Source organism: Limanda limanda, chromosome 16 (genome assembly GCF_963576545.1).
Source record: "Limanda limanda chromosome 16, fLimLim1.1, whole genome shotgun sequence".
Taxonomy (NCBI): domain Eukaryota; kingdom Metazoa; phylum Chordata; class Actinopteri; order Pleuronectiformes; family Pleuronectidae; genus Limanda; species Limanda limanda.
The window spans coordinates 13264520-13288806 of record NC_083651.1 but is presented as its reverse complement, the minus strand read 5'-3'; the positions used below and the strand labels follow the sequence as shown (position 1 = coordinate 13288806).

Below are 24287 nucleotides of genomic sequence, written 5' to 3'. Positions count from 1 at the left end.
AAGGGAGGGGGGTGCGGATTCGCCCTGAGGAGTGTGTGTGTCTATGAGTCAAGAGAAAGACCGAGAGATCGCCACTTAAACACAAAGTACACACAGGCAGAGATACTTTCCACTTGGACAAACATGTCATGTATCATTGAATGAGTTGTTGCTTTTTCCTTGCTCGCTCAATCCAAACTTCTCCAGCGCATCTCATCTCATCTCATCTTGAGCTTTCCGAGGAGATGATGGCTGCCTATTGATTTCACCTTCGCTGAGAACCCAGGACCACATCCGACCTCCTGAAGTGGATTACATGCGGGGAGATGCACAGCTGAGATAACAGGACAAATGTTATCAGCTTCATTTCCTCTCAGTTGAGATAAGCAGGAAGTTGTTTTTGAGATACAACAACAAGCATGTGGGATGTTTGTCGCTGCACTCAGATATCGTGTGTTTGCTTTCTGCTTTATTTCTGCACTTTCAGTCTGTTGACTCACTGTTGTAGACTCACAATTGTACATTTAATTGTCCTTGCTCTATGAGTTTTATGTGCAGCGGCCCTACTAAGATGCAGCGAGTGTTGCTGCTCTTTCATCATCACTACATCTTTCACGTGATATTTCCCTCTGGATTTTCTCCTTGAATTAATGAATTAGGACATATAACACCTGTCTGGATTTATAGTCCAGTTTGCCCTGCTGCCTTGTGTGCTTCTTCTCTCACATGAGGTAATGAACATGTTGCTTTTATCATAGAGAATTTATTATTAGATCTAAGGAGAATACACTAGTGGTGTAATTAGCTCATAGAGCGTCTGGTTTGAGTCGCACATGTTAAGTTGTTCAAGGGACTTATCTGTGATGCAATTCATTTTGAAGGGTGATATTGCATGGGAAGGAAAACTTTTTACAAAGAATTGAACTAGAATGGCACAGACCCCCACAAAGGCCCAACAATTTAGTGGATGAAACCACATTTAAATCCACTAAATCCGGATTTTTATTTGGATCTGCACCAGGTAAACAAACACTGATCAGGCCCTTACAGAAAGTGATTAAAATTCCCAGATCCAACCTTTTGTCTGGGTCCATGACAAATATCCTCCCTCGTGCTATCCTCCACCAAATCTTGTGGAAATCCCTTCAATCCTGCTGATAAACCATCCAACCAACACACGTAAAACATAACCTCCTTGGCTGAGGAAATCAAGTCAGGTCAATACTTCCACTTACATCCATCAATGCCTATTTAAACCTTGCTATTTTTATGTTCCTTAGGGGGGCTTACCAAAACACAGGATATAATATAAATGCAATTCAAAACGATTAAAGCTTTTAGAGTACACCACCTCACCTGTGGGATGCTTTGGCATTTGGAGCTAAAAGAAACTAATAACTGCAGGTTGAACCAAGTTAAACGGATTCATAAAAATGAAACATCCAACTGACACAGGTTCTCTCTTTGTTCACCACTATAACAGATACAAGGAAAGAGTTTCTTTGAGGGTGGAAAATACTCCTAGAATTGAAACGTAGTACTCTATCTTTTAAATTTGACTGTAAAGGAAAAGCCTGGCTATTCTTATATTTCAATTCCCGTGACAAATCAAGAACCAACTATCATTTCTGTCACACATAACAAATTTTTATTTGTTTTAACAGATTAAGTCTTCTAATTAGATTACTGTAAAACTGTGACATTACTCCAAGATGAGTAAGAAGCGCTGCATAATTTCGGGGGCCAGGCGTTAATCCACATTAGTTTTTTTTAGCAGCAGGACGATATAAATTATGTGGGATGAGTGAGATTATATAAATTATACAACACCCATGTTCACAGACAAGGGACATGTCTGCCAACAACAAAAACACTCAAATATTTGTATAGTTGTGGGATATTTACCGAGCTCATGTGCCAAATAAGACAAAGATACAGTATCAGGCTTTGGCCACACAGCATATTGACTAGTGAGATGAATATTACTGTTGGTTTTGTCCTATGTATTTTATTTGTTGACGAGAAAAAATACAGAAAAGCCTTATCATTTAATGACCTCGAACAGCAGACCTTGGCCGATGCAACGCCTCCGCATTTATTTACAACTACTTTAGCGTCATTAAGCACCAAGACCCCCTCCTCTACATCTTTATCCCCACCCACCATCCATGCATATTCCGCATTCATACTAAATGGGAGTTGCCATAATGACTAGTTTGTCAACTCTATTTACTCCTCACATCAACATCGAGAGAAACCAAACCTCTCAAACGTTCGGATGTTGGACGACATCCAGAAAACCGGCACTTGTTATAGTCGATAGGTCATTTGAATTTGTGGTGTGTGCCATAGCAGTGGTGAAAACAGCTGTGAAGTGTCATTATTGACTTCTATTAATGAATAATTGATGCTCCATACACTTAGAGCATGCTTTTGAATGTATGTGTGTGTCTGCACCATATAAGACCCTGTGTTGCGACCTGCTGTTTAGTGGTCACCAGAGACGCTCTCTGCCACTCATCATCACTGTCTGCTGCCGACTCTGTCGCATTAATGATTCAAGAGGAGAATGTACAGCATCCTGTGTATTATTACCGCAGGATTTAGGGGTTGTAAATTCAAACGAGGTAGTAAAGCCACAGTCCGTTAGAGGCTGCAGGTCCCACCAACTATCATCTGGAAGAAAACCACCTCGACTCATGCCTATGTCTGTTACATGCAACTGGCAATGTGTTTGATTTATTAATGATATGGACTCGCTACTCTCTCCAAGCATTGAGTACTAGTGTACATGCGAAAAACAATGTAACGCCAGGGGAAATTATCTGAAAAACCTTGTCCTCCCTTGGGGATGAAGAATCTGCTGATACGAGGCAAGAGGAGCTACACTACTTTATGATTTATGTACGATCTGTAAAGCAAAAGGGATCTCTTGAGGTTCAGATCCGTGGGGCTCTTCTCTGAACCGACAGGGCTAAAAGCTGAAGTCTAACCTGATGAATATTTCCTTTGAAGAAGACGGGAGTGACCCACATTTCTGGAAGAAAATACCTTACACACCAAACAACGTTCTCTCGACCTTGTTTGCCCGACTTGGATGATCTCAGAGGTTTTGTAACAGATCCAAAATGAGAGTAGGATCCTCACAACAGAATGTCAGTGAAAAAAATACAGAGCTGGGCGATATTTCAATGCAATGGTTAATATCGGATAGCAAATCAATCCTATCGAAATAATTCAATTTCATCAAGGTGTCATCCGCCATCCAAATTAATAGTTCTGTGCAAGCTGTATTTTAAAATGGACATTTTCTTAGCTAGATGATTTTTTTTTTACCTTCATATACAAAGGGGTGTTACAACTACTACACTCTTTTCTACTTGCTAACACTGTATGGTAATGCTGTACCACTTGTTTTGATCTTTCTCTAAGGACGCTGCCCTTTCTCCTCTCGTCTCTCTCCCATTCTTCTTCCTGTCGATGCCCCAAACGCAATCATGATGGTATATATTGCTCAATTAGTGACCATCGGTCGTAAACTACTTGTCACGATGCATTGTGGGTAGGGTTGCAAAGGGGCGGAAAGTTTCCGGTAAATTTCCGGAAACTTTCCGGAAACCTTCCATGGGAAGTTAAGCTCGGGAATTTGGGGAATTTTGAAAAAAAAAAAAAAAAAAACGCAAATTAAACGCTGAGCAATAAATACATCATTCAAAACTCTATTTTAAAGATGTATGGAATGCAGCACACCCTGCACGTTGCATTTCAACCCTCCACTGTGCATTCTTCCATCACATGCACAGATAATTCCCAGCATCCTGCACACTACAGCAGGGCTATTATTGAGGCCTGCTGTAGTGTGCAGAACTAGTTATGTAAGTTTCGATGATATTACTGGGGAAAATATATTAGCATGCTGATTGAGGATTGTTCAACTGTTCATCTAGCCTATTTCCATGGATTTATCCATCAATTGTAAAATATGTTTACAGACTATTCTAATTGTTTGGCTAACTATTTATATCTCTGGCATTGCATTAGTGTGTTTTTACAAACTTTTTTCTCATCTTATTCTACAGAACAATGCCACGTGCACTATCTCATGTGTGGAGGCATTTCACCCCATCCAATGTAGAAGGAAAGTCTGTGTACATTTGCAAATACTGTGCAAAGACCTATGTTAAGAATGACACAACGATGCAGAAGCATTTAGTCAAGTGCCCAATGTTTCCTCAGGGCTCAAATCAGCCTATGACAAAACAAAATGTTTATATTTATGTCTGTATATGACAAGGTAAATACAGTTAGTATAAATTACCCACAACATTTCCAGTTTATTCCTGTTAATTCCCGTTAATTCCCTTATATTTCCGTTAATTCCCATATATTCCCGTTAATTCCCATGGAAAGTTTCCAACTTTGAAAATTCCCAGAATTTTGCAACCCTAATTGTGGGAAACAAGAAGTCCACTATATATGCAAACATTCAGACAGCACTTCAAAATGGCGACTATATAGATTTATAGATATATATAAATTTGATCAAGGTATTTGTCTGTTTGGAAGCAGAGAAACAAAAGGCAGAGTAAATAAAGCATGATGGCAAAGTTAAAGCTCATTTATTTAAAAAAACAGCTTTAAGTCGTCTTGGGTGACACACTAAGCACATGGATTTAAGCAGTTTATTTACCAATTTCTTCTTCAGCAAATCCTCCCAAGCATCGTCACATTGATGTGACGCATCTGAGCCGCCCTCCTCAGGTCTCTCCTTGGATCTTGAGCTGTGGTGTTGAGTCTGGGCTTCGGCTGGGCCACTCAAGGACAGTTAGTGACTACTGGGCCACTCCAGTGTTTTTCTGGCGTCATGCTTCAGGTTGTTGTCTTGCTGAAAGGTGAACCCAATCTCACTTGGGAGCAGGTTTTCTTTAAGGACCTTGCTGTATTTTGCTGCATTCATTCTGACCAGTGTCCTTGTCCCTGATGCTGAGCTGCACCACTATAACCTAAAATCATACACCTTTAACACAAAATTGAATCTGTGTCGCTGGTCTACCACAGGCCCTTTTCACAGCAGACATTTTGGCATGACAGAATGAAAAGCACAGGATTATATAACAAAATGAAAAACAGCCAAATCCTTTTTTGCACACATTTGACAATCTAATAGGACATGTGTGCTATAAAGACCTGATTGAAGGAGTGCAGATGAGATGGGTGTCCTTCTGGCAGGTTTTCCAATTTCTGAAGCTCCGTTAGTGACCGTTCGGTTCTCGATCACCTCCCTGAACCAAGCTCATCACTCCCCCGGCTGCAAACGTCCTCCATCTCACAATTATTATTATTGATGCTACTGTTCTCCGAGGAACACTCAAAGCTTTAGAAATGGTTTCATGCCCGTGCCCTGATCAATGCCTCATAACAATTTTATCGCTGAGGTCCACGTGGAATTCCTTGGACTGACATGCTGACACGCTGATATGCAGTGAAGTGTCGGTCCCTATAGAAAACATGCACGTGTGCCTTTTATAGACGATCATTTAGTTTAATGATAATTAACTGTTTCTAACACATGCTTTCACTGCGTCATTATAGGTTATCGAGTATAGATTGATGGGCACGTTTTTTTTTACATGTTATCAATTTAGAATTAAATGTACAACACAATAAAATGGGTAAAAGGGTCTGACTACTTTACAAATCATTGTGATTTGACATTTGACGGTAACCACATTAATATTGTGGATATTTCAACCACATCAAGAAGCTCTGATTCTGCCTGAAATAAGTGTCTTTAGTTTCCACATTAACCATAGGCCATTTTACAGGAACTATTTTCTGCGGCACATGTGGCTATTTTATGTGTTTTTTTAATGGTTTGTAGACAGCACTAGAGAGAAATAACTTATATCAGGCTTTGGCTGCACAGACAATGGCAATAAAAAACGGATAATAAAAATGTAAATTATGAACAGAATTATCCTATAAGTCTGACAGGGCAGCTATTCACAGAGTGCACCCATCCAAAGCCGAACATAACCCGGTGTGAAAAGCACAAGCGTGGACCCTTTGACGTTAATAAAATAAAATAAGTCATCTGACACAGTATATGGTTCTTCTGGAAGAACAGTCCAGTATTAAACCTTATACTAAAGTAGTGAAGGGCAGATGCTGTTGGAGGCTACGTGTGGCCCTGGGTTCTGACTTCATAGGTTATCTGCTCATTTGTGCGACCACTGAATGTTTAGTAATGAATGTGTTTCATGTTTCTCATCCACATTTACTTTGCTTTTATGCCAATTGTGGCAGCTCACCTGTGATCTGTAACTTTCAGATCGGTTGTGCTGTCTGTGAGCACCACACTGACTGGTGGTAGAATGCAACGGTTACAAAACACCTGTTGTTGTGACAAATGATCCAGTATGTCTTTGAACAACGTGTCCGTATGAGAATCAGAATTTTTTTATTTGCCAAGTATATTTGCACATACAGGAAATTTCCTTGGCGTGGTTGCTGCACTGTACATAAAACATAAAACAACAATGGGACATGAAACAACAATAGATACAGTAAGAAACAATAAGTCATGGGAACGTGGGGTGCTAAGGTGCAGTGGTGGTTTCTGGGGGCAGTGTGATGCAGGGGGCTTGTTTGTGAGCCCCACTGCCATGGGGAGAAAAAAAAGTGGAGAAGATGCAAACTTTCCTCTCACACTGTGTTGAGAGTGCGGTGAGTCACCGTGCTTCCCTCGGAGCTGGGTTGTATTTTCAGGGGCATTTCCTGCTCAGCAGTTTTACTGTCTCCTCCTCGCTGCTGTTTGCTCAGGGCAGAGAGCGCGGCAGGGGGAATGTGCGCTGTGTGTGCTCAGGGAGGGCTGCGTCAGACACCACGCCTACTGCAGCACACAATTCAAACTCTGCTCTCACAGCACAGATATAATATGATAGAAGCTCAGATAAATGTTAGCTCTGCTGCACTGATGTTGTTGACCAAGTGTTAGTCATGTGTGTCCGGTACATCAGGAAGATCATGTGCCCGCAGTTTCTCAGCTGCCGGGAAATCCATGTGCTGTTACAACCTTTTTTTCTGAGGTTGTGATGGCTTAGATTGGATTTATTTAAGTCTGCATATTCAGTTTTTCTTATTTCAGTCTGTGTAGTGGTGTCTGGTGTGTATCCATAATGTTGAAGTAGGGAAGCAAGCCTCTCCTAGTCTCCTGATACCTGGACTTTAGGTAATGAGTAACACTGAGTATCGATCTGATACCAGTGCCTAACTTTACTTAGCCTAAAGTTGTGTTATAACTTAAAGTGCTGCTGCCACCCATTAAACATTGCATGTACATATTCTGCAGGTAGCTGTGAAGCCGTTAGCATACCTCCAAACTGCTGACCATCATTTTTAGCTTCGTTTAGTTACATATGAGTCTACCAGTGTATTGCTGACTCACAATAACAGAAAATGGAAAAGTCGAAGTAGACGTCAAATACATTTTTCTCAAAGATGCCTTCTTTCATTGCATGTAGTTCACACCACACTGTTTGTCCAGTAAGTAAGGTTTAAATAACTTATTGCTATAAACTATAGAAACAAATTAACACAAGATGGCGGCATCCACATCCAGGCTCTTTTGGCTTCAATTCAATGTTCAATAAGAGTAGGTGGAGGCGCGTCGTACATCTTTATGTCCATGGGAAGAACTTGTGAAGAAGTTGTCATAACCTCTCTTTGTTTTGAGCTCCCTCCACATTATGTTAGCTCTCCTTTTAGAAAAACACACGTTTACCAGTGTGCAGCTGATTCACAACATAGCAGGCACCCATACACGTAAACATAAGAATAATGTTGAATTTCATTAAGTGGACTGAGCCCATAGATTGGCCCTATCGCTACGATACTTACGTATTGAATATATATTGAAGTGATATCACTGTCAGTGCATCACCAGTTTAAAGTCCAGATTACTGAGAGGTTACTGTGATATTGTTGAGATTGAGAGATGAACAACTGTGGATATTTCCAAACACTTTCTCCTGGAAGACATTGTTGCACTCATTATCAATAGTTGAGTGAAGAATGAAAACTCCGGGCCCAACAGTCCCCTTAAATTCATTCAAGCTGCACCAATTGCAGCAACTGATAGAAATTCATCCTGTGAATATGCCTGATTTTTCTTCCATCAAGATGCAAAAACTACAGGAGGGATAGACATGAATCTGTCTATCCCTCCTGTAGTTTTTGCGCAATCTTCCTGACAATAAAACTAACGGGTGAAAACCTTTCTTCTTTGGCGGAGGTAAGAAAGCACTCGAAAGGGAATTTCAAACATATAAAATGCGAAGGTACTGTATTTGCACGTGTTTGTTATTTTTCCTCTATCAATTCTCTACCTTCCAGAAGGAAAATCTCCTTGTTTGCCACAATGCAGCTGCAGTTCAGTTTAAAATGCTATAATCGTAGATGTCATGATGTGCTTCTGGCTGCAAATGAAGCTGAGATGATGTCTGCCGGTTCATTAGTGCTAATTCATGTAAAGTGGAGGGAAGAGAGGGAGAGAGGACCAGGATGAAAGCGACGGTAATGAAGAAGGACTGAAGGGGGCTGGTGTGGGCTTATGCAGATCCCTCCACTTCATTCTACTTTTATTTCCCAACTTCATTTTTTTGTCTCTCTCCTCAGTTCCTCATATAACCCTGTATTAGTTTGTGATCTCCACGGTTTATTGACAGCATGGAAAGCTTATTTTTGTGCAAATCAGGTTATTCACAGCAGTTAACTTGTTCAGCTGCTGCAGTAATAGAGAATCGTGTCTCTTTTTCTGTGTGTGTGTGTGTGTGTGTGTACTCCTTGTTTTTGTTCCTCTGTGGGACTGCTTTTCCAGCACAAACACCGACCCCTGTCAGGACCAGTAGACCTCATGTGGCCAACAGCTCATAGCTAATGAAGCAAGGCATTATTTCTGAGGTTAAGGTTAGGGGAAAGATGTGAATCATAATTAATCAGGTTAGGTTAAGGTTAGATTTATGCATGGATTGGTCATGGTTAAGGTTAACGTTTTGGTGACGCAAATGTGCTTGCGTGTGTGTGTGTGTGGCATTCAAAGCACATCATTTATCTCAATATCTCACAGAGACCTGATGTGAAATCAGAGCCGTTTGGCATTTCCACAGCACTGGTGGGAGTGACATTTCTATTGCTTTACCCTGCATCGTTTATCATCATCAGCTCTTAGAGCCGTGATCCGAAGGGTTGTCGCTTCTCCCGTCCATATGTCATAGTCTCTACAAATATGTAAAGATAGTTAACTACAAAAACGCTGCTAATAGTTGGGTGTAAACAAGAGTCTACAATCCACTCAATAATTATTGAGACATTTCACCCAAAACGACAAAAAAAATCATCCTTTGACGATCACCAAAGATTAAAGGCTTTGTTCTATCTGCACCATTTCCCAGCAGATCTCAACGGCTGCTGAGGTATTTCATTCTGAACCGACTGATGGGCAGACTTTGTGATCCCTGCAGAGGCTTGCTTAATAAGTCTCTTCACACAGAGGCATATGCCAAACGAATGTAACGTAGCTCAGTAGCGTTGGCATGCAGGTGTGCACATAATTAGTACACGTCTTGCTGTGTATATCGGACGGAGCTTCGCTAATGGAAGCTGAGAAATGTCGATATGAATGTCAGGCTCTGAGCCTAATTGGACGGTGGTTAAGATGCTGTGGAGCCGTCAAATGTCTTCCAATTACTTGTCCTTTTCCTTGTACGTCGGCAAATCATCTTTCTCTCATTCATGCAAGCACAATAACCTGGACTTTTACTGGACCCATATTCAAACACATTTTTTCCCTGTAAAAGTTAATCATAAATGGCTCGTTTGCCTATATGTTGAATGTATTTTATATCTGATTGTGACACAGAGACGTCCGTCCCTTTGCTCTAATAGTGACGCCTGAAGCATGAGGGGCGCTGCTTGTTTCTGTTTGAGGAGATCAATAGACAAGCAGACAGACCATGTGACTTGGTTCAGTTTCTTAGTCGAAATGCTTCTCTTGGGTTGTGAATGGAATTTCCAGCCATAATTCCATTTTACTCCAATTCCAGTTATCCACTGACACAGGGGAAACAACAGGGCGGTGAGGGGAAACAGAGGGAGCTGCCAGCCTTAAACAACCACTTCATCCCCTGCTGATTATCGTGACTGGTCTACTTAGTGAATGTAAACAAATCATTGTTCGTTCATTATGACAGCACTGTTTGTCCAATGTTCTCCAGACACTGTGGGGTTTTCGATGCACTCGTAGACTGTATTTAAGCTAGATGGATGATGTTTCATTTCCTGAAAGCTGAACTATCCTGGATACCAACACTGCCATCTTGCCCAGTCCTCCCATTGTTTAAGCCAAAATATCCAGGAACAGATGCTTGTGCTTTTGATGAAAATAGGATGTTGATCAGTGTGCGCACCCGAGGTATGGAGGTCCCATTGATACATTTGCTCAACAGAGTCAGTCATGGCCTGAAATAAAGTCTTAAAACCAAACTTCTCAGCAAAATTAGCGTGAAACCTTGAGATTTTTTATGTTCTTTGACTTTCTAGTTTGATCTATGTCCTCTCCACTAAAATGGAGGCGGCAGCGTTTATGACTTATTCTGCAGCCAGCAGAGTCTGTGTTATGACTCTGTAACTAACCTGCTGAAACCCCCTCGCTGTGTTCTGGGAACTTTTAATTTACAAATTATTAACTGCCTCTGATCCATTTACAGTTTCTACTAAATTATTAACCTCATATGTGTTTCATTGGCCTCTTCTTGTGTCTTGTGTCTCCTCTAAGCTTCCTGTAAGTGGTCGTCTCTCGTCAGATTTCTCTAAGAATCCGAAGATTGGAAGAGGAGGAAAGACTAGTGCGGCGCTGGGGAAGTTCAGGCTATGCCGGCACTCAAAGAACAAGAACAACCCGAGCGTTAGCAGAACAGAACGTGGAGCACTTTGTATCAGGATGTAGTTCTTTCTGACTCCCTTCATGTAACTTCGCTGCTGGCTGTTGTGACTGCCTGCGTCTTAACTGAGGGATCAATGGAGCAGGCTGATAAGGATCTGAACCTCTCCTTTCTGCTGGAACATGAGAGAGACATGATCCTGAAGGTGCTGCAGAAAGACGAGAAACTGAGGAAACGAGAGGAGAAGAGGATACGGTGAGGACTCCAGCTCGACAAATGTTCACCTCACTCTGACTTTTCTTAACATCGCTCCTCATGTCCTCCTCTTTCCTTTTCCAGGAAGCTGAAGAATGAGCTGCTGGAGATCAGACGAAAGGGAACCCGTCGGCCCCAGGATCTGGGCGAGCGACAGTGCGCCCGCTGCCTGAAGACGCTGGGCCTGATTTTCGACCGCGGGGAGCTCTGCGAGGAGTGTCAGCTGCGGGTCTGCAACAACTGTCGGGTTACGATCCACAAGGAACGCCAGTGGAGGTGCAACGTGTGTGCCAAGATCACGTAAGTGCGATGCCTGCAGGGGCCAAATCGATGTCTAGTATTTGGAAGACGAACGGAGTCCAGATGGTTTGGATTAGATGGTAAATGACACAACATCTGGCTCTGTTTGTCACTGACAGCCTCAGGTGTCTCGCTGCTGGGATCTTCTCCAAGGCTTAAAGGAAAAATCCACCTTAACCTCCTAAAGACACTTGAGAGCTATTTCTCATTTATTTATAACAGTGGTTCACTGCTGCATTTAATAGTAGTATAATAGCTGAAGCATTTGCTATTTGTTGTTTTGTGTTGATTTTGTTAACTTCTCTGACAGTTATTTCTGCTAATGAGGCGTTCAAGTGTTGAGCGGCTACTCTGCTGTTTCACTTTAAGTTTGACTCTGCCTCCCTCTGAGCTCCGTTTACAGGCGGGTTATGTTACTATGGCAACTACCGCCTGTCTTACAGTATCATTAAAACAGTTTTTAATGCTGCGATTTAGAGATTCTTCCATTGTAAAAACATAAAGTGATATTTTTGTGGGTGAAAATGTCAACCTCACTTTTGTAGGATGAAGGATTATTTAAGAAACTAATAAGTCTTGCAGCACCCAGCCTGTCATCAACGCTTCCACTTTGAGTTTTATTCGGTAGAATTACCAATGCAACAACTAATGTCTGATATAATAGTTTTGCAGAAAATCTATACCGCTTTGCCTGAAAGATTTATGAAAACTATTTCAGAAACATAACAAACTGCAGCTTTCTTAATGATTTTAAAGTTTAATCATCATCCCTCCAGAATATTTTCCATAAAAATTCAAGATTACAAACATCATGATGGAAAAATGTATGGCAGGACTTCTGACTGAGACATTTCCAGCTCTGCTACAGTGGGAATTATTCAGCACCAACTAAAATATAACTGGTTGTCTGCTCTCAGTGGGTTTTGTCTGATTACACCAATGAATAACTGATGATAATATCCAACAGTGTGACCTGGTGTTTTGAGGAGTTGAATTCTCAGTCAGCTTTGTGTTTTTGCAGGGAGCTGAAGGTGGTGACAGGCGAGTGGTTCCTGGAAGAAAGGTCCAAGCGCTTTGAGCAGGTAGCGCTGGGCACCGACGTGATCAAACAGACGATCCTCAGCAGCCCACCACTAATCAGTGAGTCCCACCACTAACATACACAGATCTAGAAAACTGTAAACTATCTATAATGAGCACTTTATTAGGAACACAGAGCGCCTCTAATGGCTTCAAAAACAGCCTTGATTCTGCGTGGGATGGATTCCATCAACATTTCTCTAAGATTCTGCTCCATGTCGACATGATTGCATCATAAAATCTCTGCAGATCTGTCGGCTGTGGCATTGAGACAAAGATTGATTGGTATTATCAGGCCCCAAATGTGTCAAGAAGACATTCCTCACAGCATTAGACCACCAGCAGCATCCTGGTCTGTTGACAAGGCAGGTTTGGTCCATGGATTCCTGCTGTTGTCGTCAAATTCAGACCTTGTCACTTGCAGTCTCATTAGAAATCAGACCAGGCTGTGGTTAATGGTCAAATGTAAATGTGCTGTACTTGTACTTTTCCAGTTATATTAACCACTCAAAGCGCTTCACTGTACAAGTCTCATACGCCCAAGGAGACTCCAGAAAGCAGTTTGGAGGGATCCATCTCTTCCTCCTGGGACTCAGCCGCTCCCATTTTCCCATTCTTTTTTTTTCTGTCCAGAGTTGATGAACCTGTGTCCACTGCAGCCTCAGGTTTCTGCTCATGACTGACAGTATAACCTCATGTGGGTTTCTGCTGCAATAGTCAATCTGCCTCAAGGATTCACAAGTTGTACTTTCTTAAAAAAACTTTTTTGCTCACCACAGTTGTAAAGAGTTGTTATCTGAGATACTGTGACCCAGTTATTTCACCTCCAATCTGCATCTCCTCTTGTTTCCATCCATTTATCTGTCGTTCACAACATTGTGAGTAAACTATGTGTGAAAAGAGATCAACAATTTTAAACTTAAATGTCACGTAACAATAACTAAAGCTCCTGGCCGGTACCTGCACGATTGGACAGTAATTATGAGTATGCAGATGTGCAGGTTTCCTGATAAAGTGCTCGGTGAGTGCAGTAGGTGAAGTTGTCGGATATGTGTCGATTGTATTAATGCTTTATTGGTGGTTTTCATCCCAAGTTGTAGATGAAAAGCCTCCAGAGAACGTACCGGCCCCTTCCGAGTCGGAGCGATCCTCTACGCCAAGATCCAAGAGGAGTGCGATACGCAGCGCTATGGACGGTGTCAGGAAAAAAGAGTAAGATGTTAACAAAGACTGACAGCTGAGTTTATATTCATGCAAATTTGAATTTAATAGGGTTTACTCAGTGACTTATTCCACAGCATGAAAACACAAAAGAAGCGTGACAGAAGAGAGGGCACCAGATAAGATCTGAAGAAATCTGCAGGGTGTTGAAGGCTCACTTCAGCACAAAGGCCTTAGATAAGATCAAATGGATGCTCCAGTGAATCCTGAGGCTCTGAATGCAGTTTAAATCACATTTAGAAAAGCAACACGACAATAATTGGATTGTGCAGGCTAACATCACCACATCTTGTCTGCACTCTAATGGTTCCTGAAGGCATCGCAGTGCCTCAGTCAAAGACGCTGCACAGACAAAAAGCAGAAAAGATCTGATTAACAATACATGTTAGAGCCATTCTGTCAAAAAGAAATTTACTCAATTTGCTGCTTTGACTTCAAAATATCAAGGAACGATAACTAATTCATCAGAGCGGTGCCAGCTGAGTTCTCTCTAATACAGCAAATAATCCATTGATTAAAAAGTAATAATTCCAACAATTTACTTCATAACAAATAATAAATACTACAGCAATATTAATAGTATTATCAAATAAACATTTTACGTGCTTTGAATATGGAAATTGTGGTAGCACAGAAAAATCTGCATATCAATATATATATATTCAAATGCTGAATTGAATATATATATATATATGTATATGTGTTTCAACCTCAGAAACAGTAGTGATAGACAATCAGGGGGTTCATAGGTTGTTCAGGTAGTGAAAGAAGAACAGACAGAAAAGTTTTTTGTTTCACCAATCCCCACACTTTGGCTTCACTTTTGGAGAGCTGCCATGACATCCTGTAGGGTTGAAACATTTCATTAAGAAACGAACATAGTCCACACTTATGTAAATGTATATTTGGGAGCATCCCCTTCCAATCTGTCAGAGCGAGGATGCAAATAAAACATTTTCCTTCCTGTGGGGAAGCAAATCACTGCAGGGCTTTGGGTGGAGTTCAACTTTGGTGAACTTTGACTGACCCCTAATGGTGATGCTAGAGGAAAAGTCAATGGATCACTGAAATATGACGGATTCATTCTCTGGGGAGCATGATCACTGTACACAATCTTTTGGCAATAATATAATACAATAACAGATGGTATTTCTCAGTGTGGACCCAAGTGGTGGATCAACCAACAGATCCTCACCGTCATGTAAACAGTTATTCAGCTAACGTGGGTACAAATTTTAGATCTGCAAAATCTGGAACATCGCAGATCACTTAATCAGCAGACTTCAGGACGGGACAGAAAATAACCTATTTAGTGGAAATAATTGAATAAAATATTGATGTACCAGGGCTGTACGTCTCTGCAGGATACCAAGATGATCCTGATAAAGTAGAGAGAACAGACAGACACAGATTAATGACTCAAGTAATGGACATGACCTTGTATCTCTAATACACATTAGATAACTGGCTCTGTGTATGTATGTGTGTGTTTGTGTGTGTGCTTGCAGAAGGATGAATAAAAAGGGCAACCGACTCACCTTGAAGCCACACAACGGAGTCTACAGTGCCAGCGTCAGATCTGGCTCGGACGGAGACGTTCAGAGTGTGCGAAGCGTTCGCTCTGCTCCGAGTCCACGTTCAAACAGGTAATAATATACTTATAATACTGGATTGTATTTATCATCTTTCATACATAAAATGCAGCTCAAAGTGCTTTACAATAAAATCAAAGACATGAAATAAGATATATCAATAAGAACACGTTAGCAAGTAAACAAAGACTTAAGATAAAAACATAAAACTAGCAAAAGGTATTGAAAGAAGTGAAAAATAACAATGGTGTTAAAAGAAATATCAAATTAATTAAAACCAAGGTGTCAATAAACATGTATATTGATATAACACTTATTTAAGTGTTGATCATTTTAAAATGTAATTCCATATTCACAACACGGTGACACAGTAATAAGAAATAAAATTAATATAATGATGTATAAGAAAGCAATAAAAAGTGTCTTCTCATGTGGACACGTGTTATAGCTCATTAGAAGATTAACACAGATTTGGAATCAGTCGATGTAGATCCCTGTTTAGCAGAGACAACAGCAGATGTTCTCAGAGCTCATCCTGCCAGTGTTGGTGCAGCCTCAGTCTCTTCAGTATAAAAACTACAGTGTAAAACCTCATGTGAATGGAGCGGATGTTTTCGGTGGCTGAAAAAGTAAAATACAGTTCATGTTTTTGAAAGTTCAGTCACATTGAAGCATCTGCTAAAGTGATATTTAAATAAATCCAACTACTGCAGCCTCAGACAGGTTATTTCAAGTGTTAAGACGACTGTTCAAATCTTAAAATGTTGTCACTGGTACTGAATACGTGCGAGTTGTGAACCTGCCTGTTTGACCTGGGCTGTTTGTTTGTCCTGTGGTGATGCTGGTGTGCAGTTTACTTTCTGAATCTGCATAAGTGACCTGCAGTTATTTAGCCTGCTGGACTCTGACGCTGCACCACCACTGCTGCACAAAGAGCTGTTCATCTGTTCGACTGAACGGGAGATTTCTGGAATAACCAGACCGATTTCATGCAAAATGCTCTTTGACAAGTGCTCAATACTTGTTGATGTCGTTTGACTCAGATCTTTCTGGTTTTCAGGAGCGGGGTTGTTGCCGTGGAGTCCTCAGGGATGCCCACAGTCCTTAACAACATGCGATCCAAAACTCCGGACACATTGTCCATTGCCAACGACAACCGGAGGGTCAGGGTCAGCAAATCATACACACACATAGAAACACACACATTCTATATTAAAATGTTCTTTTTACAGTTTTGGTGTTGACGTGTGTGTTTGTGTTTGTGTTTGCAAACAGCCCGACGGAGCGGAGAGCGTTGCCAGTTTACAGTCCAGCGACAGTGCGCCCGAGAAGAGAGGTGTCGGCCATCAAAGGACGAACTCTGGCACTCCGACTATTTCTGTGTCCAAGGCCTCAGTCTCCTCAGGTAACTCCATCAGATCCCACTCCTCCTGTTACTTCTACTTCTTCTTTTTTCTTCTACATTAGCTCAACTTGCCTCCTGCTGTTGTCTCACAGCTTCACAGCTCACACACAAACATTTCCCCATCAGAGTCACAGTTTGAAAATGTGTCAGAGGAAGCAGTATCACATCAGAAGGGATGTCAGACAGGCTAATCAGGGCTGCGGCACAGACTGCTAAGTATCTTTTATAGGTCGAGATTATTCCCTACTCCAGATGGTACGTTTGCAGAAATTACACTATTGACTTTCGCTCCCCGTCACTCGCTGCTGCTCTTCTTTATGTGTGGAGCTCTCTCCTTTTAAAGTATAATCATCTTCACTTTCTGTCTGTGTCAAACTCTTTATCTCTGCGAGTAGCAGCTGTGTGTGAAGAGTTTGAAGTGGCTCCGCTTAGTATCTCCACTTTCACCCACAGAAGTGTCACACCGTATCTTCAACAGTATATAAAAAGCTAGTACTTTTTTATATATATATATATATAAATATATATATATATATATATATCATTTTTTCATATATTTAATTTTTGTGTCCAGAATTTTACTTTTAAGCATGTCCCTTACTACATGGTTTCTTTCTTTAAAGACATTTTGAAACTGGAATAGCACTCATGAGAGCACATACCTCTGCCTTCTATTCAATCAAGCTGCAGCAAAATCCACACGCCCATAGAATTCAGTCCCCATAAATATTCCTGACTTTTATTATTCAGATCCATAAATGATTCCCTAGGAAATCATTGAAAATGTCAACAAAATGCTATATCTCACAATGTTAGAGAAAGCTAATAATTCCTGGATCCGACCCCTGATCCAGATCCGCACATCCTTCCACCAAGTCTCATTAAAATCCGTTTAGCGGTTTTTGTGTAATGATGCTTACGATCACACACACACCAACCAACTCAGCATGCATTTTGAAGCTAACTACAAGTTCATGAAAATACCATGAATTACTCATTTGTTGCATTAGTCACTGCAAGCCCGAGCTCAGCAGGCACCCCAGACAACGGCTGATTACGTTAGTCCACAGTAACTTTGTGATAACCCCATTAAACTCTATCATTTGCTATGTACAGGAGACTGTAATGAAATGATCAGAGCAACTCTTGTTCTACCTAACAAGGTTAGATAATGGGGCCCACAGGTTCCCTTTTGCCCGGGGCTCCCAAAGTCCTTTGAAACACTCCTGCCTGCAGGTTTTGGGGTTTTCTTGTCAGGCATCTTCAAGGATTCTGACTTTAACTGTGTTGACTGGAGTTTTGTCAACACACACACACACACACACACACACACACACACACACACACACACAAACAAACACACAAATAGATATTGTGGCTGAAAGTCTCGCCAACTCTCCCTCTTCATCAGCCTCCTCCTCTCTCTCCACATTAAAAAATAATGACTGAGCTCATGAAGAAGAAAAAGTGTGACTGTCAACCACAACGGCTAATGCAGTACTCGTACCAATACAGCCTAATGATGGTGATGCACTTGCAGGAACGCGACCACATTAAATTTCGACTCGCACACATTCAATAAATGGCTGCATATGAAAACAGGATGGGAAACGAATAATTTCAAAACGAGCCTGGTTCAGATGTTGGTTCTGATGTCGCTGACGAAATGGTCTAAATCAAACAAATTGAGCTTTATTTCTTGTACGTGAAGTGCAAAATAAATTGAGTTTATTGCCTTTATTATTTTTGCAAGAATTGTATTCACAGTCGTGTTCTTTATCCAAGCAGAACCATGGTCATGATCATTAGTTTCCTGCCTCTTTCACTGTCTGCTTCTGTTTCTCAGTGTTTTGCCTCCATGTCCCTCATTCCCTTCAAACACCATCTTTGAAACAACTTTTTCTCTCCCTCACCCCCCCTGCCCCACCCGTTTCCCTCTCCTCTCTCCCAGATCACAGTCGCTCAGAGATGGATCTATCAGTTCCCGGTTCTGAACCCAGCAGTGAGGAGGCCCTCAGCCTCAGAAGCCGCTCGGTCCCCGGGCTCAACGAAAAAGTAAACAGCGTCAGTACATGTCTTCTTCCTGTGTTCCTACTGTGCCCCCCCAGACACACACACACACGCTGATCCCATATTCCTGCAGCGGTGACGCCGCAGATTCTCTTCACAGCCGGAGCTTTTCAGTGTGAAATTTACAGAGACACTTAGATATTTCAGGCCGTGCCCCTTTTGTAAATCCATAAATGCTGTTTGTCCATATCCAGCTCAGGATCTGTGGCTGATCGTGATGCGTCAGAGATGTGGGGCTGAATGTTAATTTCACTTCAGAGCTCACTTCAAAGAGTATGAGGAGCATCTAAACGGCTGTAGGCTGAAAACAGGTGGAGGATGAGGCGCCTGTACGTGGCGGCTCGGTCTTTGTGTTTACTGAGTTTTCATTTGCATTCAGAGCTCTTCATGGATATACAAACACAGGGTCATACTCTCACCCCTCCACACACACACAAACACACACGCTATTTGGTCATAAAAGTACTCCTTCATTCAAGCCAACAGGTTTACTGTACACCCAGTGACATTTTGATTTTGCTGGTGAAAAACAATTGTCCATGACTTGTCTGATTGAATTTACGGGAACTGGCTGAATCCACCCACACAGAGCAAATCATAAAGAGGCACTGGCCAGCTTTCCAGATGTTGCCTCCCTTTTGATTAAAACCGAGCGCTATCATCTGCAGGAGTTTTCTGATGAGGATGCGGAGGAAGACATCGATCTCCTGATGGTGACCCACAGCCAGACGGCCCGGGGACACCTCAGCAACGCAGTGTCAACGGTAAAGCCCGTGTTCAAGCTACTGCAAACACAAAAATATGAAGAATATATTCTGTGTCCTGTGTGCTCATAAAAAGCTTGTGTATATGCGCTCTCTGTATACACATCACATCAGTGTCACCTGAAGAGTGAGTCAGGACTGTACGCTCCAGTGTTGACTGTGTAAACATCATGTGAGCTGTGGGGCCAATTTGTGTCATGGACACCTGCAACACAAATATAACAGCCTGGGGAAACCTGCTGCATTTATAAAACTCGTAGTAGTATGTTAATGCGAAACATTACTGCTTTGTGTATGAAAGTAATGTGTATTGTAGAAGTGTTTCTGTAGGTTAATACAGCAATTTAACAGTTTATATTTTAAACATCTTACTCAAATGAACCCTTGTGGCATCTGTAGTTATGTATTTTTTTTTGGTATTTTTAGCAAAATGGTTGTCTTTAAAACCTATTTCTAAACCCTAAAACAATGACCCTCAGCATCAAGACCCTATTTTCTCAGAAATCAACGAAAATGTTACAGAAAGAGCAAATATAATTCCTTTTTTTGATTTCTGATCCAAATCAGAAAACATCTTTACCTTCCACCAAATTTCAAGGAAATCTGTAGTTTTTGCTTTTCCTGCTAACTAAATAACTACCTAACAAACGCAGATGAAAACATAACCTCATCTTACAATCCTTAAGCTAATTGTTTTTTTGCTTTTGTTTTTCGGGCCAATAACTTTATTGCTTTTCTTTGCTCTTAATATCGTTTTGATTTAAGAAATAGTTCTGATCGCTCTCAGCTCTCAGACCCAAGGAGCAGGCACACGCAGCTAGAAACAGGCTGGTGAACAAAGTGCAGTGCATGCACAGGAGACGGTGGATGAAAAATCAACATGGGTTAATGAATATCAGGCTTGGGTGTGTAAATTGGGTACAAACTGTCACAGCTCCATCTCCAGTTAGCGGCACTAACTCAGGACCTGGAGCTGAGAACTGAAAACTGAATTGAAATGTGTTGTGCTGACAGAGATGATGTATGGATTTCCAAGCATCAGCACATTAACCCAAAGCTCTCTTTGTGGTTAAATATGATATTAAATACCATGGACCCTTTGACTTTCCCATGTTTACTCATTGGCCCACGTGATCAGCTATAACTTATCCTGGCAGAAAATCCTGTTATTCAAATGACCAACATAATTGTCTTTTGTCATGACTCATGGTACCGTCGGAGTGTTTGTGTGAGTGTGTAATTTGAGAAGTAGGCAGCCAAGACAGATGCGCTTCCTGTCTCATTTATTATGTCGTATAATAACGGCCGTCGCCAACCTGCTGTTGGTAGAGTGAATGGAATTGGAAGGAGGTGATGAGGGACATTATGCAGATAGATGAGTCCCTCATGATTCAATCTCTGATATACTCTGCCCACTAATACATGGTTGTGTCATAGAGGGCTCTGGGTGGATAATGAAAGCACAACTGTTGTGCTGTTTAGTGCCATTGATTATACTGTAGTGCAATTTACTGTGTGTCATAGTGTTGTCAAGCTTTAGAGAAATGATTATTTCTATTCTATTAATCAAGTTTTGCTGCTGCATCCAATAAGCAATAAATATATTTATTTGAATGATCTGGTAAAGGTTGAGGTGAAATAAGAGTGTACAGCCTCAGAGCTCTGTAAGGCTACATGTGTCTGAACATCACTCTCTCTTAATCATTGTGAGCTAGTACTACATTTACTCTCCACCATTTTATTTCCATTGTATCGGATGTTTTAAAATGCCCTTAATACACTGCAGAGGATTGACAATGTACTTTCTAATAACAAGCTCACAATGAAACATGCAGCATTTTATAGATTTAAAGATGCTTGTTCTTCTGCTCTCAGTGATGAGACAGAATAATGACGATGAGTAGAAATACATCACTCTGTGCTGAGTGTGTGTTATGATTTTTAACATTCAGAGTTTTAGGTCTGTAGTCGGACCTCAGAAACTGACATTACCACATGGCACATCAGAGGAAGGGACGTCTTTGTTGAGGGAAAGGAGAAGACATAAGACAAACAAGACGCACCCCTGGTCAAATAGCAATCTTGACCTGACGCTGATGCTTAATTAAACCTTAAAGCAACACCAAATGTATTTCTATTCATCCCAAGTGGATCATATAATTTCTTTACAGAATTCCAATGCAAAGAATCCACCAGTTGTTTAGATTTTTCTGTCTGATCAAATGATTGTCATTCTAGAGCTAACCTGGCTGAAATGAATGGTTTTCAAATGAATAAAATATAAAGTAATTTGAGAAACCAATCATCTCTCTGGTTCTGGCTGCTACTCTGTGTGTGTGTGTGTGTGTGTGTGTTTGTGTCTGTGTGTTGATTTTGCCGCTGCTGTTTCCAGATCAGTTGTAATCTCTTGTTTCATCTGATAATCACCATGGTGACTGAGTGTAATGGGGTTTCTGGCTTTTCTGCCGGAGACTGGGCTTTGTGCAGCTCCTCCTCAGGGGCCGGGGGACTGTGCTCGGGGTCTGCCTCTATCACTAACACATCAAAAGCTCTGATGTCTCTCCTTCCCCTCTCTTTCTGCCTTCCGTCTTTCCTTCCTGTCTCTTAAATGAATCGGCTGCTAGTGTTCCACTCCTGGCTCAGAGAGAAGGTGGGGGTACCTGAATATCCCAGACTCAGATGCTGAGACTGTAAGTCTCCTCTTCCACGTTTGTGCATGCGTTTATATTCACCACTGCATTATAGAAGAGTGAAGAGAGCTACATAGATATAGATATACATAGATTTGATTTAAACATACCGGTTTACGCCAAAGGAAGCTGCATGTTAGGTATGTGTTTGTGCTCATTCGTGTTGTGGTTTTATCCTCATCTCTTGCCATTAAGTCTAACCCCTTACATTGAAGTAGTCATTTATCCCTATGGCTCCCTGGAGGAGATAAACAAGTTACCTTCTCCAGTATTCCTGTCTTCCCTGGATAGGAATACCATTATCAGTGGATTATACCAGTTATTTCCTGTCCTGAACACTCATGTTAGCCTGCTTCCCCAGAAATGCTGGATTTATAATTACCTGCTGGGGTCTTTTGTTCATGAAATGGGTTTTCCAGGTAAACAATATGAGGAAGTGAAATTGGTTTTGCGAGCTAGTTTGTGGAAGAATTATGACTTTTTAATTTTGTAATCTATGAAACTCAGGGGGTGTAGACATACTCTGTCTCTTAACTCACACAGATACAGGAGATGTAAAGTTAACGTTCTGGATTTAACTGGTGACAACAAGAAGACAAGACAAGTTTCAATCTTGTGTGTGTGTTTTTACTGTCGACTGTTTCCTTTTTTTGTTTCTGTCGTTTTTTCGGTTTATTCTTCTGGTTATACACTTGTATATAATATACACATTTATTTAAAGGGGAATTGCAGTATTTTTTCAATTTGGGCCTCATGTTTATAAATGTGTGTAAATGTATGGTTCATACTAAAACATTTGGAATCAGTCTAGTAGCTCGTCTCTTCTAGCAGCTGTGGCACAGTTACAGGCTACCATGGCCACCTATTGGGGAAACTATAACAGTCCACGAAATGGCCACTAAAATTGCTGGTTTCCACCAATAAAAGGCTCAAATTGTTATTCTGGAACTTTGCTAAGAGTCTGGCAACATTACACTGTTATGTTTATACATTTTGATGACTGCCACAGTTGCCTCATAAGATTATATTGTAGTCACTACAACTGGAGGAGGCAAACTACTGAACCTACTCTAAAAATATTTTGTAAGTAGCATTAATTTATAAGCATATAGCCCACGTTGATTTTACGAACTAAAATCTCCAAGTTTCAAAATAAGAGGAGCTCCAGGTGTGATGTGCTTTATGTGATAGTACATTAAATATCTTTTATTCATCTTTTCTTAAGCAATTTGAGAAGATTTAAATATTGTAACAGCCATTTTTCTCGACTTTGAATTTCAAAGATCAGTAGTTAAGGACAAATAATTGACAAGTTGAAAGACAAAAAGGGAAACAAACAAATACATGGGAATCACTGTCACTAATGCACTTTCATGTCACTCTCTCGGTTGTGTGCATGCATCACTTCAGGGGAAAGGCTTTGCTGATCATCCTGACACATGACGTCATTTCATGTGCAGTAACCTTTCCAAACGTTGTCACTTATTCCTGAAAAAGGGGAGCGTCACAGGCGTCTTTCAGTCTCTCTCTTCTATCTTTTGTGAATAATAATAATCCACAAAGACAAATGATACCGTAATTTCTGCACATGATACAAACTGCAAACTTACACTGTGTAAAAGTGAATCTTCCTACAGAAATGTTTGGAATTTGGTCAACAGTGTTTGACCTTTTTCCATTTATTTACCGAGGGAAGCTTCAGTGAGGGCAGCGCTCTCTGTCATGAAGGTCATGCTCACATCTCTACAAGGTGTTGTCCACTGGAAGTCTTCTGTAGACAGTATGAGCCCCTTGGGATTCAGTAGTAGTGATGTAATATCTTATTCTTAATCTTAATGTGGATCGACACATATTTGTACTCTATTCATGTTCATTAAGGGCTGCAAAGTATTTCCACCATGTTTCATCAGCAATTTGCTAAACTTTAAGAATAACAAAGGTATTTTCGCCATCTCCATCTCTTCTGGCCCGTACCGCTCGTGTAACCTGTC

The 24287-nt window shown here is 41.0% G+C and overlaps 1 protein-coding gene across 3 annotated transcripts in view; it reads left to right on the top strand.

Annotated features, from left to right (window-relative positions):
- The window catches only part of sytl5 (synaptotagmin-like 5), a 42192-nt gene that overhangs the window by 11002 nt on the left and 6903 nt on the right, over positions 1–24287 (top strand). The window contains exons 2-10 of one of the 3 annotated variants that reach the window (XM_061088414.1): positions 10814–11174; positions 11259–11474; positions 12496–12614; positions 13649–13766; positions 15284–15421; positions 16428–16530; positions 16643–16772; positions 18724–18836; positions 19511–19606. In XM_061088414.1, the coding sequence (XP_060944397.1) occupies positions 11056–11174; positions 11259–11474; positions 12496–12614; positions 13649–13766; positions 15284–15421; positions 16428–16530; positions 16643–16772; positions 18724–18836; positions 19511–19606 (1152 nt within the window). In that variant the 5' untranslated portion in view covers positions 10814–11055. Of the gene's footprint in view, positions 1–10813; positions 11175–11258; positions 11475–12495; positions 12615–13648; positions 13767–15283; positions 15422–16427; positions 16537–16642; positions 16773–18723; positions 18837–19510; positions 19607–24287 lie in introns of all 3 variants that reach the window. The other 2 variants (XM_061088415.1, XM_061088413.1) reach the window with 2 other exon arrangements.